We start from the raw sequence: 15,796 nt of genomic DNA on the forward strand, positions 1-15,796 counted from the left end.
GACTCACACAGGGGCGGCGCGTCACAGGGGCGGTGCACACAGACACACACAGGGGCGGCGCACACAGACACACACAGGGGCGGCGCGTCACAGGGGCGGCGCACACAGACACACACAGGGGCGGCGCGTCACAGGGGCGGCGCACACAGACACACACAGGGGCGGCGCGTCATAGGGGCACACACACACACACGCACGCACGCACGCACGCACGCACGCACGCACACACACACACATGGGCGTCCTGTGTGTGTGTGTGTGCCTGTGTGCTTTCTCCATTCACTATATTTGGTTGTATTGCCATTAGGTACAGAGGTCCTAATATACCTAAAACCATGCTACATAAAGCCGTTTATTCAAACAAGCGAGGCTAATAAAGTGACCATCCCACCTTAACATTAGTTTTGAGCTGAGATAGCTAAATTTGGGTCTCTGGCCTGCAATTACCGGTTCGGGCACTCACAACATCGAGAAATGCTTCAATTCGGAGATATTTAATTTCAAAGTTGCAGTTTTCGGATTATAAGGGGCTATATGAATGCCCCCTTAGACTTTGTCACGTCAGCGCAGGTCTAGCGATTTTTAAATCTACAAATAAACGACACTCCATAGCCACGTCGCAGCCCAGATTCAGCCCATATTCAGCCCAGATTCGGGACACATCCGATCAAGCTGAAACTCGCACACAATGTAGGTCCTGACGTCCGAGTCATTTGGTGGCACTCCCAGCCGTTTGACCTACAGAGGTCAGCAAAGGTCACGTGGCCCAAATTTGTTTGTACATTTTGCCCTGCCGAGATCAAACGGGGTCACATATCGAGAAGCGGTTTTTAAGGAAACTTAATACGGCCTGTGGGCTACCCGATGATGTGCTTCGATTTGGAATTCGGTCAATCCCTTTACTCGAGAACTGCTGTGCAAGTGTATTTTCGACATAGCCCACAAATTGAGAGGTCAAATGGGTATTGGGAAAGTAAGATTAGATGCTGGCGAGTCGATTGGTGCCATTTTTAGCGCTCTAGCTCTACTGGGTGGGCCACAATCTGCTGTGCAAATTTAGGCCACGTGACCTTTGTAACTTTCCTTAACCCGCGCCCTGCTGGGGGTCCTGGATTTCCACGCCCTGCTGGGGGGGGGGGGGGTGTTTGAACACCCCCCCTTGTAACTCGGCTCCTGGGCCACGTAGCGATACGCGGAAGGCGGCGTTCGAAAGAGCGTAAAAAATAATGACGAAATCACTTCGGTCAATTTTTTGGTCAGGTCAAAGGTCAGGTCACCAGAGGTCATTGAAGGCAAAATTTCGCCGATTTCCAGGTCGAATGTCAAAAATTTCCAAGAAGCCAACGCATAACTCGGGAACCAATAGAGCTACAGCGCCGGGGAAAAGCGCATTCGATAGCCCTATTAACGCCCTTTCTGAGTAATTCTCTCAGATTTGACCTAACGTCAACGGTTTTGCCTGCAGGGGGCAAAAACTGCAAAAATAGCCGATTTTTTCGAAAACAGTTTTTCTGCAATAACTTTTGACCCAAGCCTTGTACGAGCTTACTTTTACCGGCATCGTGTTCCTCTCGTCAAGACGCATCGAATGACCTATAACTTGACCTTGAAAGGTCAACTTGAAAATTTGACCTCAGGTCAAGGTCATGACCTGACCGGAAAGGGTCATGTTGCATATCAGTCGATCCGTATCGTCGAGCTGAACACATCTAAGGCGTTTTCATCGCTCTAGCATGCCTCTATCAAAAGTTATTTGCGAAAAACTGTTAGATACCATTCGTGACCTAAGATGACCTCAGGGCATAAACAAGGGTCACGGACACCATTTTCAAGTTCAGTGTGTCTAAACCACTTGTAATTCGGTGTTTGGGAGTGTTTATAATGTCTTTCATCCAAAAGAGGCGCATTTCATTTTTCTCCCATTGACTTATAATGGGGAGGTCGCAAAATTGACCTGACCTTAGGTCATCGATATCAAAATTCTGAGATATACATTTTGTACATGCTATTGCTCTTAGCAATCGCTGAAAGTTTCAAAGCGATCGGTCACTCGGTGTAGCTATGACAGACATTGAAAGTTTTTATGAGGTGAGGTCACTTCAAGTGACCTGGTGACCTGACCTTGAATGACCTTGGTCTGAAATTTTCACAACATGTGTAGAATTGATGTATGATAAGGTGTACCAAAAACGGCGGCGCGGACGTTTTTGAGATATTCGCGAAAAACCACAAGGGGGGGTGTTCAAACACCCCCCCCCCCAGCAGGGCGCGGGTTAAAAACCGCTCTGTAGGTCAAACGGCAGGGTGTGACACCGAACGGCTCGGGCTGTGGATTGTACATGTCAAAGCCTCTATTGTGTGCAAGTTTCAGCTTGATCTGAGGTGTCCCGAATCTGGGCTGAATCTGGGCTGCGACGTATGGAGTGTCGTTTATTTATACATTTTGCCCTGCCGAGGTCAAACGGGGTCACATATCGAGAAGCGGTTTTTAAGGAAAGTTACTACAGCCTGTGGGCTACCCGATGATGTGCTTCGATTTGGAATTAGGCCAATCCTTTTACTCGAGAACTGCTGTGCAAGTGTATTTTCGACATAGCCCACAAATGATCTTAGGTCATCGCATGACCTTGAGAGGTCAAATGGGTATATGGAAAGTAAGAATAGATGCTGGCGAGTTGATTGGTGCCATTTTTAGCGCTCTACCTTTACTGGGTGGGCCACAATCTGCTGTGCAAATTTGGGCCACGTGACCTTTGCTGACCTCTGTAGGTCAAACGGCTGGGAGTGCCACCGAATGACTCGGACTGTGGATTGGGCACGTCAGGACCTACATTGTGTGCGAGTTTCAGCTTGTTCGTAGGTGTCCCGAATCTGGGCTGAATCCGGGCTGAATCTGGGCTGAATATGGGCTGTCTTGATGAACATCCCCAAACCTGCGACCGTAGAAATGCCCCTGAAAGTGACCAGCGCACACTGCACAGCTGTCACACCAATTAAGTCAACATATCCATCCACGATCACTCCCCGTCATGCCTGCTATGCCAACGCGGAACAGCCGAGCGTGCCTGCTTTGTCGGGAATATTTCTTTGAGGTGCATGTTGATTGCGCTCTTTATAGCCCTGAACTTCTGTTTTTAGAACTCCAACTGCTGCAGACCGCTGCTACATAACGGTTCTTTGGGAGCGGATTGGATGCCACATTTGGAGTGGGGAGACGTCACTGCGGACTTCGAAACTCCCAAGTGGCTTTAAAGGCCGCCCCCACACTGGACCCCGCATGCGGGTTGCGAGTTTTTCGGTTTTGCGGTTTCTTCAAAATCAGATAATACAATCTAAGCTAAGTGGCCCACACTACCATCTAACAAGCGAGTCCGCATGTTTTTTGCTTGCGAGTGACCTTGCATCGCATTCCAAAAGTTGATTTTGAGTCAATTTTCGAATTTCCTCGCTGCGAGGTCTGCGAGGTTTGCAGGTTTTCCGTTGGAGTCGAATTTTGGTTCGTTGCGCTGGTATTGCGACTATATGTAAGTTTCTGAAGGTGTACCTACCGGCTTCACTGCATTTATGAAGTTACCATAAGGGAACGGTTTAATCACTCTATGAATTGGTATTATGCCCGCAAACTCAAAACCAGCAAACTCGCAACCCACATGCGAGTTCCAGTGTGGGGCGGCCTTTACTCATTAACCCTCGCCCTGGCAGGGCATTTTTCATAACACGGCCTGACAGGGGGGGGGGGGTCGATGCGACCCCCCTCGCGATTGGCTCCTATGGCACCTAGAAACACCAAATTTGGTAGGTAGGTGGGCCCCTGGAGTTCTCGCCCCTGTGCAAATTTGGTTGCTCTAGGTCAATATTTAGGGGTATTTTGGGGGGGTATAAATGTAAAAATTTCGCTAAAAACAGGTCAAAAGTTTTTCGCTTATAACTTTTTATCTAATTAAGATAGAGCAAAAAGAAAAGCACCAGTGAACTCAGCAAGTCAAGGCGCGTCGAATGATATACTTTTTAGCTTGCTTAAGTGTACTTAAAGCTTTTCTTAAATTTTAAGTAAACTTAAATTAATAGATTAAGTTAAAGTTAACCAAATTGCATCATATCGCATATCATTCGATTCGGCTGATCACCAGGAACACAATGAAACAATTTTTAAGCTCTAGCGTCATTACGTGCCAAGTTATTAGCAAAAACGTCATTTGACCTCAGTTGACCTCATTTGACCTGGCCCATGGATAAGTACACCAAAAAAGAAGCACCAAGTGACCTGCTGTTAAGTACTGTGGTTTCAAAGCACAAAAGTGATAGAACGAAGCGGATATCTCCAGTATTTTCCGAATTTAGTATTTTCCCATAGGCTTAACATTACGACGTAATGACCTCTAACTGACCTCAGGTCAGTGACCTCAAAAAACCCGAACTATATGTTATACAACTCGGTGAACTTAGCACATCCTGAAAGTTTGAAGGAAATCAGTGCAAAACTGTGAGTTGGACAGGTGCAAAAAGAAAATTGAAATTTGACCATGACCTTGTACCGGTTTTTCTGACCTGGTGACCTGACCCAAGGTCACCCGGACCTGAAATTTTCAGGTCATATGTAAAAGGTTGCCCCATAGGCTGTGCCCAATTTGGCGGCGCTGCGCGCCGCCGTTTTTACGCTATCTTCGAAAAACCTTAGGGGGGGGGGGGTCGCATCGACCCCCCCTGCCAGGGCGAGGGTTAAGGACCAAACATATAAATGCGGTGATATTTTATGTTCCGAATGGTGTTTTGAGAGTTTTTGACCTCCCTGATTGTAATTATGGCCTTAGTTTTCCTCTAAAAATTTCGAACCTTTTAAAAAATGATGTTCCCATTTGGGAACATTGGGCACAAATGAGGGTAGGCGGCGTAAGCGGTATATGACGGGGAAAAAGCAAGTATCATTAGCGATGCATGTTTGGTAATGTTTTCAAGACTGGCTTGGGTTTATTTCTGGCCGTGTCTATCCACCAAGAAAACTGGTATCACTTAACTTGTTAACCAAGGCTTGTTATACACATTTGTGACACACAATGTCGTTTTTACATATATGTAGGCAGAATGGAAAATTGGAAACGGCGGAACGCATTTGCTGCGAGCTGTACAAGCTCTCTGAATCCATCTCAAAGGTTTCTGACCTGCCAAAGTGGCATTAACCTCTGCCACACGACAGTCGCATGCATGCAGCCGAGGGGTGGTCGTTCAGACTGCAGTGGCCATGCAGTCGTTGTGAACCGGTACGCATTTTGACACACGGTCTGGAGCGGTAATGATGTGGCGAGGTACTTTCAGTAATCCTGTACAGGAGTTCCGTCACCTGGGACATCTTTCATCGCACGCTGTTACCCAACGCTACCAGGTGTTAGGTTTCTGTGGAAACGTGAGCAGAATGCGCAATTTTGCTTACGTTTTCATAGAGACCGAGCGCCAATACCTCCCAGTGACTGGAAGCGTCCCGCATGGGACAGAGCCCTGGCTACTGGTAATGACGTTTGACAGACATGGAGCTTTAGCTGGTTGACATTTTTCCCGGTGCAGCTGCGGTTACATGCGCCAGCTCGCTACTCTCAGTAGGCCGAATACGTTGGTGCCGAGGGCGCCGTGCAATTCCTTTCACCGGATCGCAGGCCTGTAACCCTCCTCCGCTCCAGCGAGAGAGAGAGAGAGAGAGAGAGAGAGAGAGAGAGAGAGAGAGAGAGAGAGAGAGAGAGAGAGAGAGAGAGAGAGAGAGAGAGAGAGAGAGAGAGAGAGAGAGAGAGAGAGAGATCATCAACTTTATCAAGGCGATGATCCAGTGAATGAAGCCGACAGTTTGATGTACAGGTCTCGCGGGTTTTAGCCGTAGGTTTTGCACCTAGGATTTCGTGTACTTCAGGCTATATCTTCGTCGTCTTAAACTTTTAAGTGTTGAAGATGCAATCGACTTGTTGGTTCACAAACCGGCCATGATCGTGTAAAATCGCTTCATCGTAGATCGATTAGTTTCTGAGATATAACCGGAAATATAAAAGTGCAAAACCTACCGCTTAATCTGATCTCGCGAGAGCCGTACATACATACAGTAGGTACGTTTTGGCTGCAGCGCGGGCCAAGGCACGGTGTGTCGCCAGCTCACCTGGGTGTCCTGGCAGCGCGGGCAGATGTACACCATGTCCTCGGTCACCTGGTAGTTCTTGGGCAGGCCGACGCAGATGTAGTGGTACCACTGCTCGCAGTCGTCGCAGCCGATCCAGTTTATACAGGAGCCTGTCGGCGCCAGCACAGGCGAGTCGGCTAAAGGACAGCAGTCACCGGCCCGCATAGTGCCGCAGTTTCAGCACAGCTCCACACACAGCGCACCAGTTCCATCACCGCCCCGGCAACACACTGCACATCGCAGAGAGAGACTGCAGACAACACACTGCACATCGCAGAGAGAGACTGCAGACAACACACTGCACATCGCAGAGAGAGACTGCAGACAACACACTGCACATCGCAGAGAGAGACTGCAGACAACACACTGCACATCGCAGAGAGAGACTGCAGACAACACACTGCACATCGCAGAGACTGCAGACAACACACTGCACATCGCAGAGACTGCAGACAACACACTGCACATCGCAGAGACTGCAGACAACACACTGCACATCGCAGAGGCTGCAGACAGCACACTGCACATCGCAGAGGCTGCAGACAACACACTGCACATCTCAGAGACTGCAGACAACACACTGCACATCGCAGAGGCTGCAGACAGCACACTGCACATCGCAGAGGCTGCAGACAACACACTGCACATCGCAGAGACTGCAGACAACACACTGCACATCGCAGAGACTGCAGACAACACACTGCACATCGCAGAGACTGCAGACAACACACTGCACATCGCAGAGACTGCAGACAACACACTGCACATCGCAGAGACTGCAGACAACACACTGCACACGGCAGAGACTGCAGACAACACACTGCACATCGCAGAGAGAGACTGCAGACAACAAACTGCACATCGCAGAGACTGCAGACAACACACTGCACATCGCAGAGACTGCAGACAACACACTGCACACGGCAGAGACTGCAGACAACACACTGCACATCGCAGAGAGAGACTGCAGACAACACACTGCACATCGCAGAGACTGCAGACAACACACTGCACACGGCAGAGACTGCAGACAACACACTGCACATCGCAGAGAGAGACTGCAGACAACACACTGCACATCGCAGAGACTGCAGACAACACACTGCACATCGCAGAGACTGCAGACAACACACTGCACATCGCAGAGCCTGCAGACAACACACTGCACATCGCAGAAACTGCAGACAACACACTGCACATCGCAGAGACTGCAGACAACACACTGCACATCGCAGAGACTGCAGACAACACACTGCACATCGCAGAGACTGCAGACAACACACTGCACACGGCAGAGACTGCAGACAACACACTGCACATCGCAGAGAGAGACTGCAGACAACACACTGCACATCGCAGAGACTGCAGACAACACACTGCACATCGCAGAGACTGCAGACAACACACTGCACATCGCAGAGCCTGCAGACAACACACTGCACATCGCAGAAACTGCAGACAACACACTGCACATCGCAGAGACTGCAGACAACACACTGCACATCGCAGAGACTGCAGACAACACACTGCACACGGCAGAGACTGCAGACAACACACTGCACATCGCAGAGACTGCAGACAACACACTGCACATCGCAGAGACTGCAGACAACACACTGCACATCGCAGAGGCTGCAGACAACACACTGCACATCGCAGAGACTGCAGACAACACACTGCACACGGCAGAGACTGCAGACAACACACTGCACATCGCAGAGAGAGACTGCAGACAACACACTGCACATCGCAGAGACTGCAGACAACACACTGCACATCGAAGAGACCGCAGACAACACACTGCACATCGCAGAGCCTGCAGACAACACACTGCACATCGCAGAAACTGCAGACAACACACTGCACATCGCAGAGACTGCAGACAACACACTGCACATCGCAGAGACTGCAGACAACACACTGCACACGGCAAAGACTGCAGACAACACACTGCACATCGCAGAGACTGCAGACAACACACTGCACATCGCAGAGACTGCAGACAACACACTGCACATCGCAGAGGCTGCAGACAACACACTGCACATCGCAGAAACTGCAGACAACACACTGCACATCGCAGAGACTGCAGACAACACACTGCACATCGCAGAGAGAGACTGCAGACAACACACTGCACATCGCAGAGACTGCAGACAACACACTGCACATCGCAGAGACTGCAGACAACACACTGCACATCGCAGAGACTGCAGACAACACACTGCACATCGCAGAGACTGCAGACAACACACTGCACATCACAGAGACTGCAGACAACACACTGCACATCGCAGAGACTGCAGACAACACACTGCACATCGCAGAGAGAGACTGCAGACAGCACACTGCACACGGCAGAGACTGCAGACAGCACACTGCACACGGCAGAGACTGCAGACAGCACACTGCACATCGCAGAGAGAGACTGCAGACAACACACTGCACATCGCAGAGACTGCAGACAACACACTGCACATCGCAGAGACTGCAGACAACACACTGCACATCGCAGATACTGCAGACAACACACTGCACATCGCAGAGACTGCAGACAACACACTGCACATCGCAGAGACTGCAGACAACACACTGCACATCGCAGAGACTGCAGACAACACACTGCACATCGCAGAGAGAGACTGCAGACAACACACTGCACATCGCAGAGAGAGACTGCAGACAACACACTGCACATCGCAGAGGCTGCAGACAACACACTGCACAGTGCAGAGACTGCAGACAACACACTGCACATCGCAGAGACTGCAGACAACACACTGCACATCGCAGAGAGAGAGACTGCAGACAACACACTGCACATCGCAGAGACTGCAGACAACACACTGCACATCGCAGAGAGAGACTGCAGACAACACACTGCACATCGCAGAGAGAGACTGCAGACAACACACTGCACATCGCAGAGAGAGACTGCAGACAACACACTGCACATCGCAGAGGCTGCAGACAACACACTGCACAGTGCAGAGACTGCAGACAACACACTGCACATCGCAGAGACTGCAGACAACACACTGCACATCGCAGAGACTGCAGACAACACACTGCACATCGCAGAGAGAGACTGCAGACAACACACTGCACATCGCAGAGAGAGACTGCAGACAACACACTGCACATCGCAGAGGCTGCAGACAACACACTGCACAGTGCAGAGACTGCAGACAACACACTGCACATCGCAGAGACTGCGGACAACACACTGCACATCGCAGAGACTGCAGACAACACACTGCACATCGCAGAGGCTGCAGACAACACACTGCACATCGCAGAGACTGCAGACAACACACTGCACATCGCAGAGACTGCAGACAACACACTGCACATCGCAGAGAGAGACTGCAGACAACACACTGCACATCGCAGAGAGAGACTGCAGACAACACACTGCACATCGCAGAGGCTGCAGACAACACACTGCACATCGCAGAGGCTGCAGACAGCACACTGCACATCGCAGAGGCTGCAGACAGCACACTGCACATCGCAGAGACTGCAGACAACACACTGCACATCGCAGAGACTGCAGACAACACACTGCACATCGCAGAGACTGCAGACAACACACTGCACATCGCAGAGACTGCAGACAACACACTGCACATCGCAGAGACTGCAGACAACACACTGCACATCGCAGAGGCTGCAGACAACACACTGCACATCGCAGAGACTGCAGACAACACACTGCACATCGCAGAGACTGCAGACAACACACTGCACACGGCAGAGACTGCAGACAATACACTGCACATCGCAGAGACTGCAGACAACACACTGCACACGGCAGAGACTGCAGACAACACACTGCACATCGCAGAGACTGCAGACAACACACTGCACATCGCAGAAACTGCAGACAACACACTGCACATCGCAGAGACTGCAGACAACACACTGCACATCGCAGAGACTGCAGACAACACACTGCACATCGCAGAGACTGCAGACAACACACTGCACATCGCAGAGACTGCAGACAACACACTGCACATCGCAGAGACTGCAGACAACACACTGCACATCGCAGAGACTGCAGACAACACACTGCACATCGCAGAGACTGCAGACAACACACTGCACATCGCAGAGACTGCAGACAGCACACTGCACACGGCAGAGACTGCAGACAGCACACTGCACATCGCAGAGACTGCAGACAGCACACTGCACACGGCAAAGACTGCAGACAACACACTGCACATCGCAGAGACTGCAGACAACACACTGCACACGGCAGAGACTGCAGACAACACACTGCACATCGCAGAGACTGCAGACAACACACTGCACATCGCAGAGACTGCAGACAACACACTGCACATGTGCAGTGTGTTGTCTGCAGTCTCTGCGATGTGCAGTGTGTTGTCTGCAGTCTCTGCACTGTGCAGTGTGTTGTCTGCAGCCTCTGCGATGTGCAGTGTGTTGTCTGCAGTCTCTCTCTGCGATGTGCAGTGTGTTGTCTGCAGTCTCTGCGATGTGCAGTGTGTTGTCTGCAGTCTCTGCGATGTGCAGTGTGTTGTCTGCAGTCTCTGCGATGTGCAGTGTGTTGTCTGCAGTCTCTGCGATGTGCAGTGTGTTGTCTGCAGTCTCTGCGATGTGCAGTGTGTTGTCTGCAGTCTCTGCGATGTGCAGTGTGTTGTCTGCAGTCTCTCTCTGCGATGTGCAGTGTGTTGTCTGCAGTCTCTGCGATGTGCAGTGTGTTATCTGCAGTCTCTGCGATGTGCAGTGTGTTGTCTGCAGTCTCTGCAATGTGCAGTGTGTTGTCTGCAGTCTCTGCGATGTGCAGTGTGTTGTCTGCAGTCTCTGCGATGTGCAGTGTGTTGTCTGCAGTCTCTGCGATGTGCAGTGTGTTGTCTGCAGTCTCTGCGATGTGCAGTGTGTTGTCTGCAGTCTCTGCGATGTGCAATGTGTTGTCTGCAGTCTCTGCACTGTGCAGTGTGCTGTCTGCAGTCTCTGCCGTGTGCAGTGTGCTGTCTGCAGTCTCTGCGATGTGCAGTGTGCTGTCTGCAGTCTCTGCCGTGTGCAGTGTGCTGTCTGCAGTCTCTGCGATGTGCAGTGTGTTGTCTGCAGTCTCTGCGATGTGCAGTGTGTTGTCTGCAGTCTCTGCGATGTGCAGTGTGTTGTCTGCAGTCTCTGCGATGTGCAGTGTGTTGTCTGCAGTCTCTGCGATGTGCAGTGTGTTGTCTGCAGTCTCTCTCTGCGATGTGCAGTGTGTTGTCTGCAGTCTCTCTCTGCGATGTGCAGTGTGTTGTCTGCAGTCTCTGCGATGTGCAGTGTGTTGTCTGCAGTCTCTGCGATGTGCAGTGTGTTGTCTGCAGTCTCTGCGATGTGCAGTGTGTTGTCTGCAGTCTCTGCGATGTGCAGTGTGCTGTCTGCAGCCTCTGCGATGTGCAGTGTGTTGTCTGTAGCCTCTGCGATGTGCAGTGTGTTGTCTGCAGCCTCTGCGATGTGCAGTGTGTTGTCTGCAGTCTCTCTCTGCGATGTGCAGTGTGTTGTCTGCAGTCTCTGCGATGTGCAGTGTGTTGTCTGCAGTCTCTGCGATGTGCAGTGTGTTGTCTGCAGTCTCTGCGATGTGCAGTGTGTTGTCTGCAGTCTCTGCGATGTGCAGTGTGTTGTCTGCAGTCTCTGCGATGTGCAGTGTGTTGTCTGCAGTCTCTGCACTGTGCAGTGTGTTGTCTGCAGCCTCTGCGATGTGCAGTGTGTTGTCTGCAGTCTCTCTCTGCGATGTGCAGTGTGTTGTCTGCAGTCTCTCTCTGCGATGTGCAGTGTGTTGTCTGCAGTCTCTGCGATGTGCAGTGTGTTGTCTGCAGTCTCTGCGATGTGCAGTGTGTTGTCTGCAGTCTCTGCCGTGTGCAGTGTGTTGTCTGCAGTCTCTGCGATGTGCAGTGTGTTGTCTGCAGTCTCTGCCGTGTGCAGTGTGCTGTCTGCAGTCTCTGCGATGTGCATTGTGCTGTCTGCAGTCTCTGCCGTGTGCAGTGTGCTGTCTGCAGTCTCTGCGATGTGCAGTGTGTTGTCTGCAGTCTCTGCGATGTGCAGTGTGTTGTCTGCAGTCTCTGCGATGTGCAGTGTGTTGTCTGCAGTCTCTGCGATGTGCAGTGTGTTGTCTGCAGTCTCTGCGATGTGCAGTGTGTTGTCTGCAGTCTCTGCGATGTGCAGTGTGTTGTCTGCAGTCTCTGCGATGTGCAGTGTGTTGTCTGCAGTCTCTGCGATGTGCAGTGTGTTGTCTGCAGTCTCTGCACTGTGCAGTGTGCTGTCTGCAGTCTCTGCCGTGTGCAGTGTGCTGTCTGCAGTCTCTGCGATGTGCAGTGTGCTGTCTGCAGTCTCTGCCGTGTGCACACTGCACATCGCAGAGACTGCAGACAACACTGACGGTGTAACCGTGCAGCTTTTACGCGAGTGTTTCGAAGTAGTGGGTCCTATTGTGCTACATGTCATTAACCACTCGCTTTCAACCGGTGTCGTGCCCTCTCTATGGAAACATGCCACGGTGGTTCCGATCTATAAGTCAGGAGACAAAACGTTGCCAGCCAACTTTCGGCCAGTCAGTGTTCTAAATGTAATCTCAAAACTAGCCGAGAAGATTGTAAATTTGCAAATTTTGAGCTATCTAAATATGTAGTAACAACATTCTGACTCCTACCCAGTTCGCCTATCGCCCTGCCCACTCGACGGAGGATGCTGCGCTCTGTCTAGCCAGCCGTATAGCTCACAACACCGATCGTGGCATGGTCACATCGGTGACGTCACTGGACCTCAGTAAGGCGTTCGATTGTGTCCAGCGTGGTGCACTGATGTCCAAGCTAGGATGGTATGGGATATCGACCCATTGGCTGGGGAGCTATTTCGCGAATCGGACCCAGACCGTGAAGGGGGGAACCAGCATCGAGGAGGTGCCGTTTGGTGTGGTCCAAGGCGGAACTTTGGGTCCCACCATGTTCAACCTGTTCATGAATGACCTTGTGGGCCATATTCAGTTCGGCTGGCTATCTAGTTATGCGGACGACAGCCAGCTAGTGCATTGTGCTGGACTTGATAATGTGACGCAGCTCAAACGTCACATAGAGTCCGACTTAGTTCAACTGTCTCGGTGGTTTCGCTGTAACGGGCTCAAAGTAAACCCCACCAAGACCGAGTTCCTGCTGGCTGGAACCCCAGCAAACACCGCAAGCGTATCAGATTTAGTTGTGAACTTTGATGGTGTGTCACTTCAGCACTCAGAAAGCATCAAGATCTTAGGTGTCCAATTCGACTGTCACTTAAACTGGGAAAAACAGGTTAGCTCAGTGGCACAGAAGTGTAGTGGTGCTATTGTTTCTATTCGGAAATTGAATTTACCTCGGGAGACAACCAAAATGTTGATTCAGGCGCTGGTGTTCCCCACACTCATGTACTGTCTTCCTGTTTGGGCCCCAAATCAAAGACTCTCAGGAAACGGATCGAGAAGGTGTTTAATTTCGCAGTCAGAACTTTCACAGGGCTCCGTAAATTTGACCGCGTCACGGAAGCCCGATTGGAGCTAGGCTGGCCTACGTTCGACGCGATGATCGATCTGCGCGATGTGCAGCGAATCTATCATGTAATGCGGCAGAGGGACGCATCTCGGCAGCTGAGGGCACTCGTTGAGACTCGGTCACAGGTATCGCTGAGACCGACGCGCTCCACCGCTGATGATACTATGCTACAAATCCCTAGGTGTCGTCTGCAGTGCACAAAAATGTCGTTCCCTCACCGAGCCATTGCGACTTGGAACCGCCTGCCACCGGATGTGAGGCAGTCGAGGGCGGCCAAGTTCAGGCGAAGCATACGCAGTTGTTTGGCGTCCAAATGATCCCGATAGGTATGTCAGTGTGGCTGTGTGACCTCTTGCAATGATCTGCTCGCTTCATATTTTAACTTACTTTGATTGTGCTTGACGCTGGAGTGTAAGTGCCTGTGTGGTTTCTCCAAAGATAAGCAATACATACATACATACATACATACTGCACATCGCAGAGACTGCAGACAACACACTGCACATCGCAGAGACTGCAGACAACACACTGCACATCGCAGAGACTGCAGACAGCACACTGCACACGGCAGAGACTGCAGACAACACACTGCACATCGCAGAGACTGCAGACAACACACTGCACAGTGCAGAGACTGCAGACAATACACTGCACATCTCAGAGACTGTAGACAACACACTGCACAATGCAGAGACTGCAGACAACACATTGCACACGGCAGAGACTGCAGACAACACACTGCACAGTGCAGACAACACATTGCACAGTGCAGACAACACATTGCACAGTGCAGACAACACACTGCACACAGCAGAGCCTGGCAGACAGCACACTGCACAAGGCAGAGACTGCAGACAACACAATGCACATCTCAGAGACTGCAGACGACACACTGCACAGTGCAGACAACACACTGCACAAGGCAGAGACTGCAGACAACACAATGCACATCGCAGAGACTGGCAGACAACACACTGGACACGGCAGAGACTGGCAGACAACACACTGCGCGGGAAAGACTGTAGACAACATACTGCACGCGGGAGAGAGCACCCACCAAATTGGGTTACATAATGCCTATAATTATACAACCTGCAGCTGAACACAACGCCATGCTCCCTGTAAGGCGTAGGCGGGTGTAGTCTCCCTTCTGTCGGCGGGGTAATCTCCCCCTGTCGGCGGGTGTACTATCTCCCTGTCGGCGGGTGTAATATCCCCTCGGTCGGCGGGATAGTCTCCCCTCTGTCGGCGGGATAGTCTCCCTCTGTCGGCGGGTGTACTACTCGTATCTCCCTGTCGGCGGAGTAGTCTCCCCTCTGTCGGCGGAGTAGTCTCCCCTCTGTCGGCGGGCTAGTCTCCCCTCTGTCGGCGGGCTAGTCTCCCTCTGTCGGCGGGGTAGTCTCCCTCTGTCGGCGGGGTAGTCTCCCCTCTGTCGGCGGGGTAGTCTCCCTCTGTCGGCGGGGTAATCTCCCTCTGTCGGCGGGATAGTCTCCCTCTGTCGGCGGGTGTACTACTCGTATCTCCCTGTCGGCGGAGTAGTCTCCCTCTGTCGGCGGGATAGTCTCCTTCTGTCGGCGGGTGTAATATCCCCTCTGTCGGCGGAGCAGTCTCCCTCTGTCGGCGGGGTAGTCTCCTCCCTGTCGGCGGGGTAGTCTCCCTCTGTCGGCGGGGTAGTCTCCCTCTATCGGCGGGGTAGTCTCCCTCTGTCGGCGGGGTAGTCTCCCCTCTGTCGGCGGGGTAGTCTCCCCCTGTCGGCGGGTGTAATATCCCCTCTGTCGGCGGGGTAGTCTCCCCTCTGTCGGAGGGATAGTCTCCCTCTGTCGGCGGGGTAGTCTCCCCTCCATCTCAGGGCGGAGCTCACCGTGCGGCTTCTGGCAGGGTTTAGCGGCGCAGTCCTCTACGTAGTTGCGAATGGCACCGGCGCCCTCACTGGCCGGCGAATGGCTGCGAGCCTTGGCCGTTTTGCGTGCTCCCTTCTCAAACATCTGGCGACGCACAGCGGGGGCGGGGGGGGGGGGGTGTTACCGCGACGGTCGGCGCAGTACACCCAGAACTACAGGGTGATCAATAAAGAATGACATAAAGTTTGACCCCATGG

General features: G+C 51.9%; 1 protein-coding gene across 1 annotated transcript in view; it reads right to left on the reverse strand.

Moving 5' to 3' along the window:
• LOC122369515 (lysine-specific demethylase 5A-like) overlaps positions 1 to 15,796 on the reverse strand; it is a 56,657-nt gene that overhangs the window by 1,473 nt on the left and 39,388 nt on the right. The window contains exons 11-12 of the mRNA XM_043344313.1: positions 15,560 to 15,683; positions 6,137 to 6,267 (exon numbers count right to left, since the gene is read on the reverse strand). Of these exons, the coding sequence (XP_043200248.1) occupies positions 6,137 to 6,267; positions 15,560 to 15,683 (255 nt within the window). The remainder of the gene's footprint in view (positions 1 to 6,136; positions 6,268 to 15,559; positions 15,684 to 15,796) is intronic.

This window comes from Amphibalanus amphitrite, unplaced genomic scaffold (genome assembly GCF_019059575.1).
Source record: "Amphibalanus amphitrite isolate SeventyFive unplaced genomic scaffold, NRLGWU_Aamphi_draft 001044F_arrow, whole genome shotgun sequence".
Taxonomy (NCBI): Eukaryota; Metazoa; Arthropoda; class Thecostraca; order Balanomorpha; family Balanidae; genus Amphibalanus; species Amphibalanus amphitrite.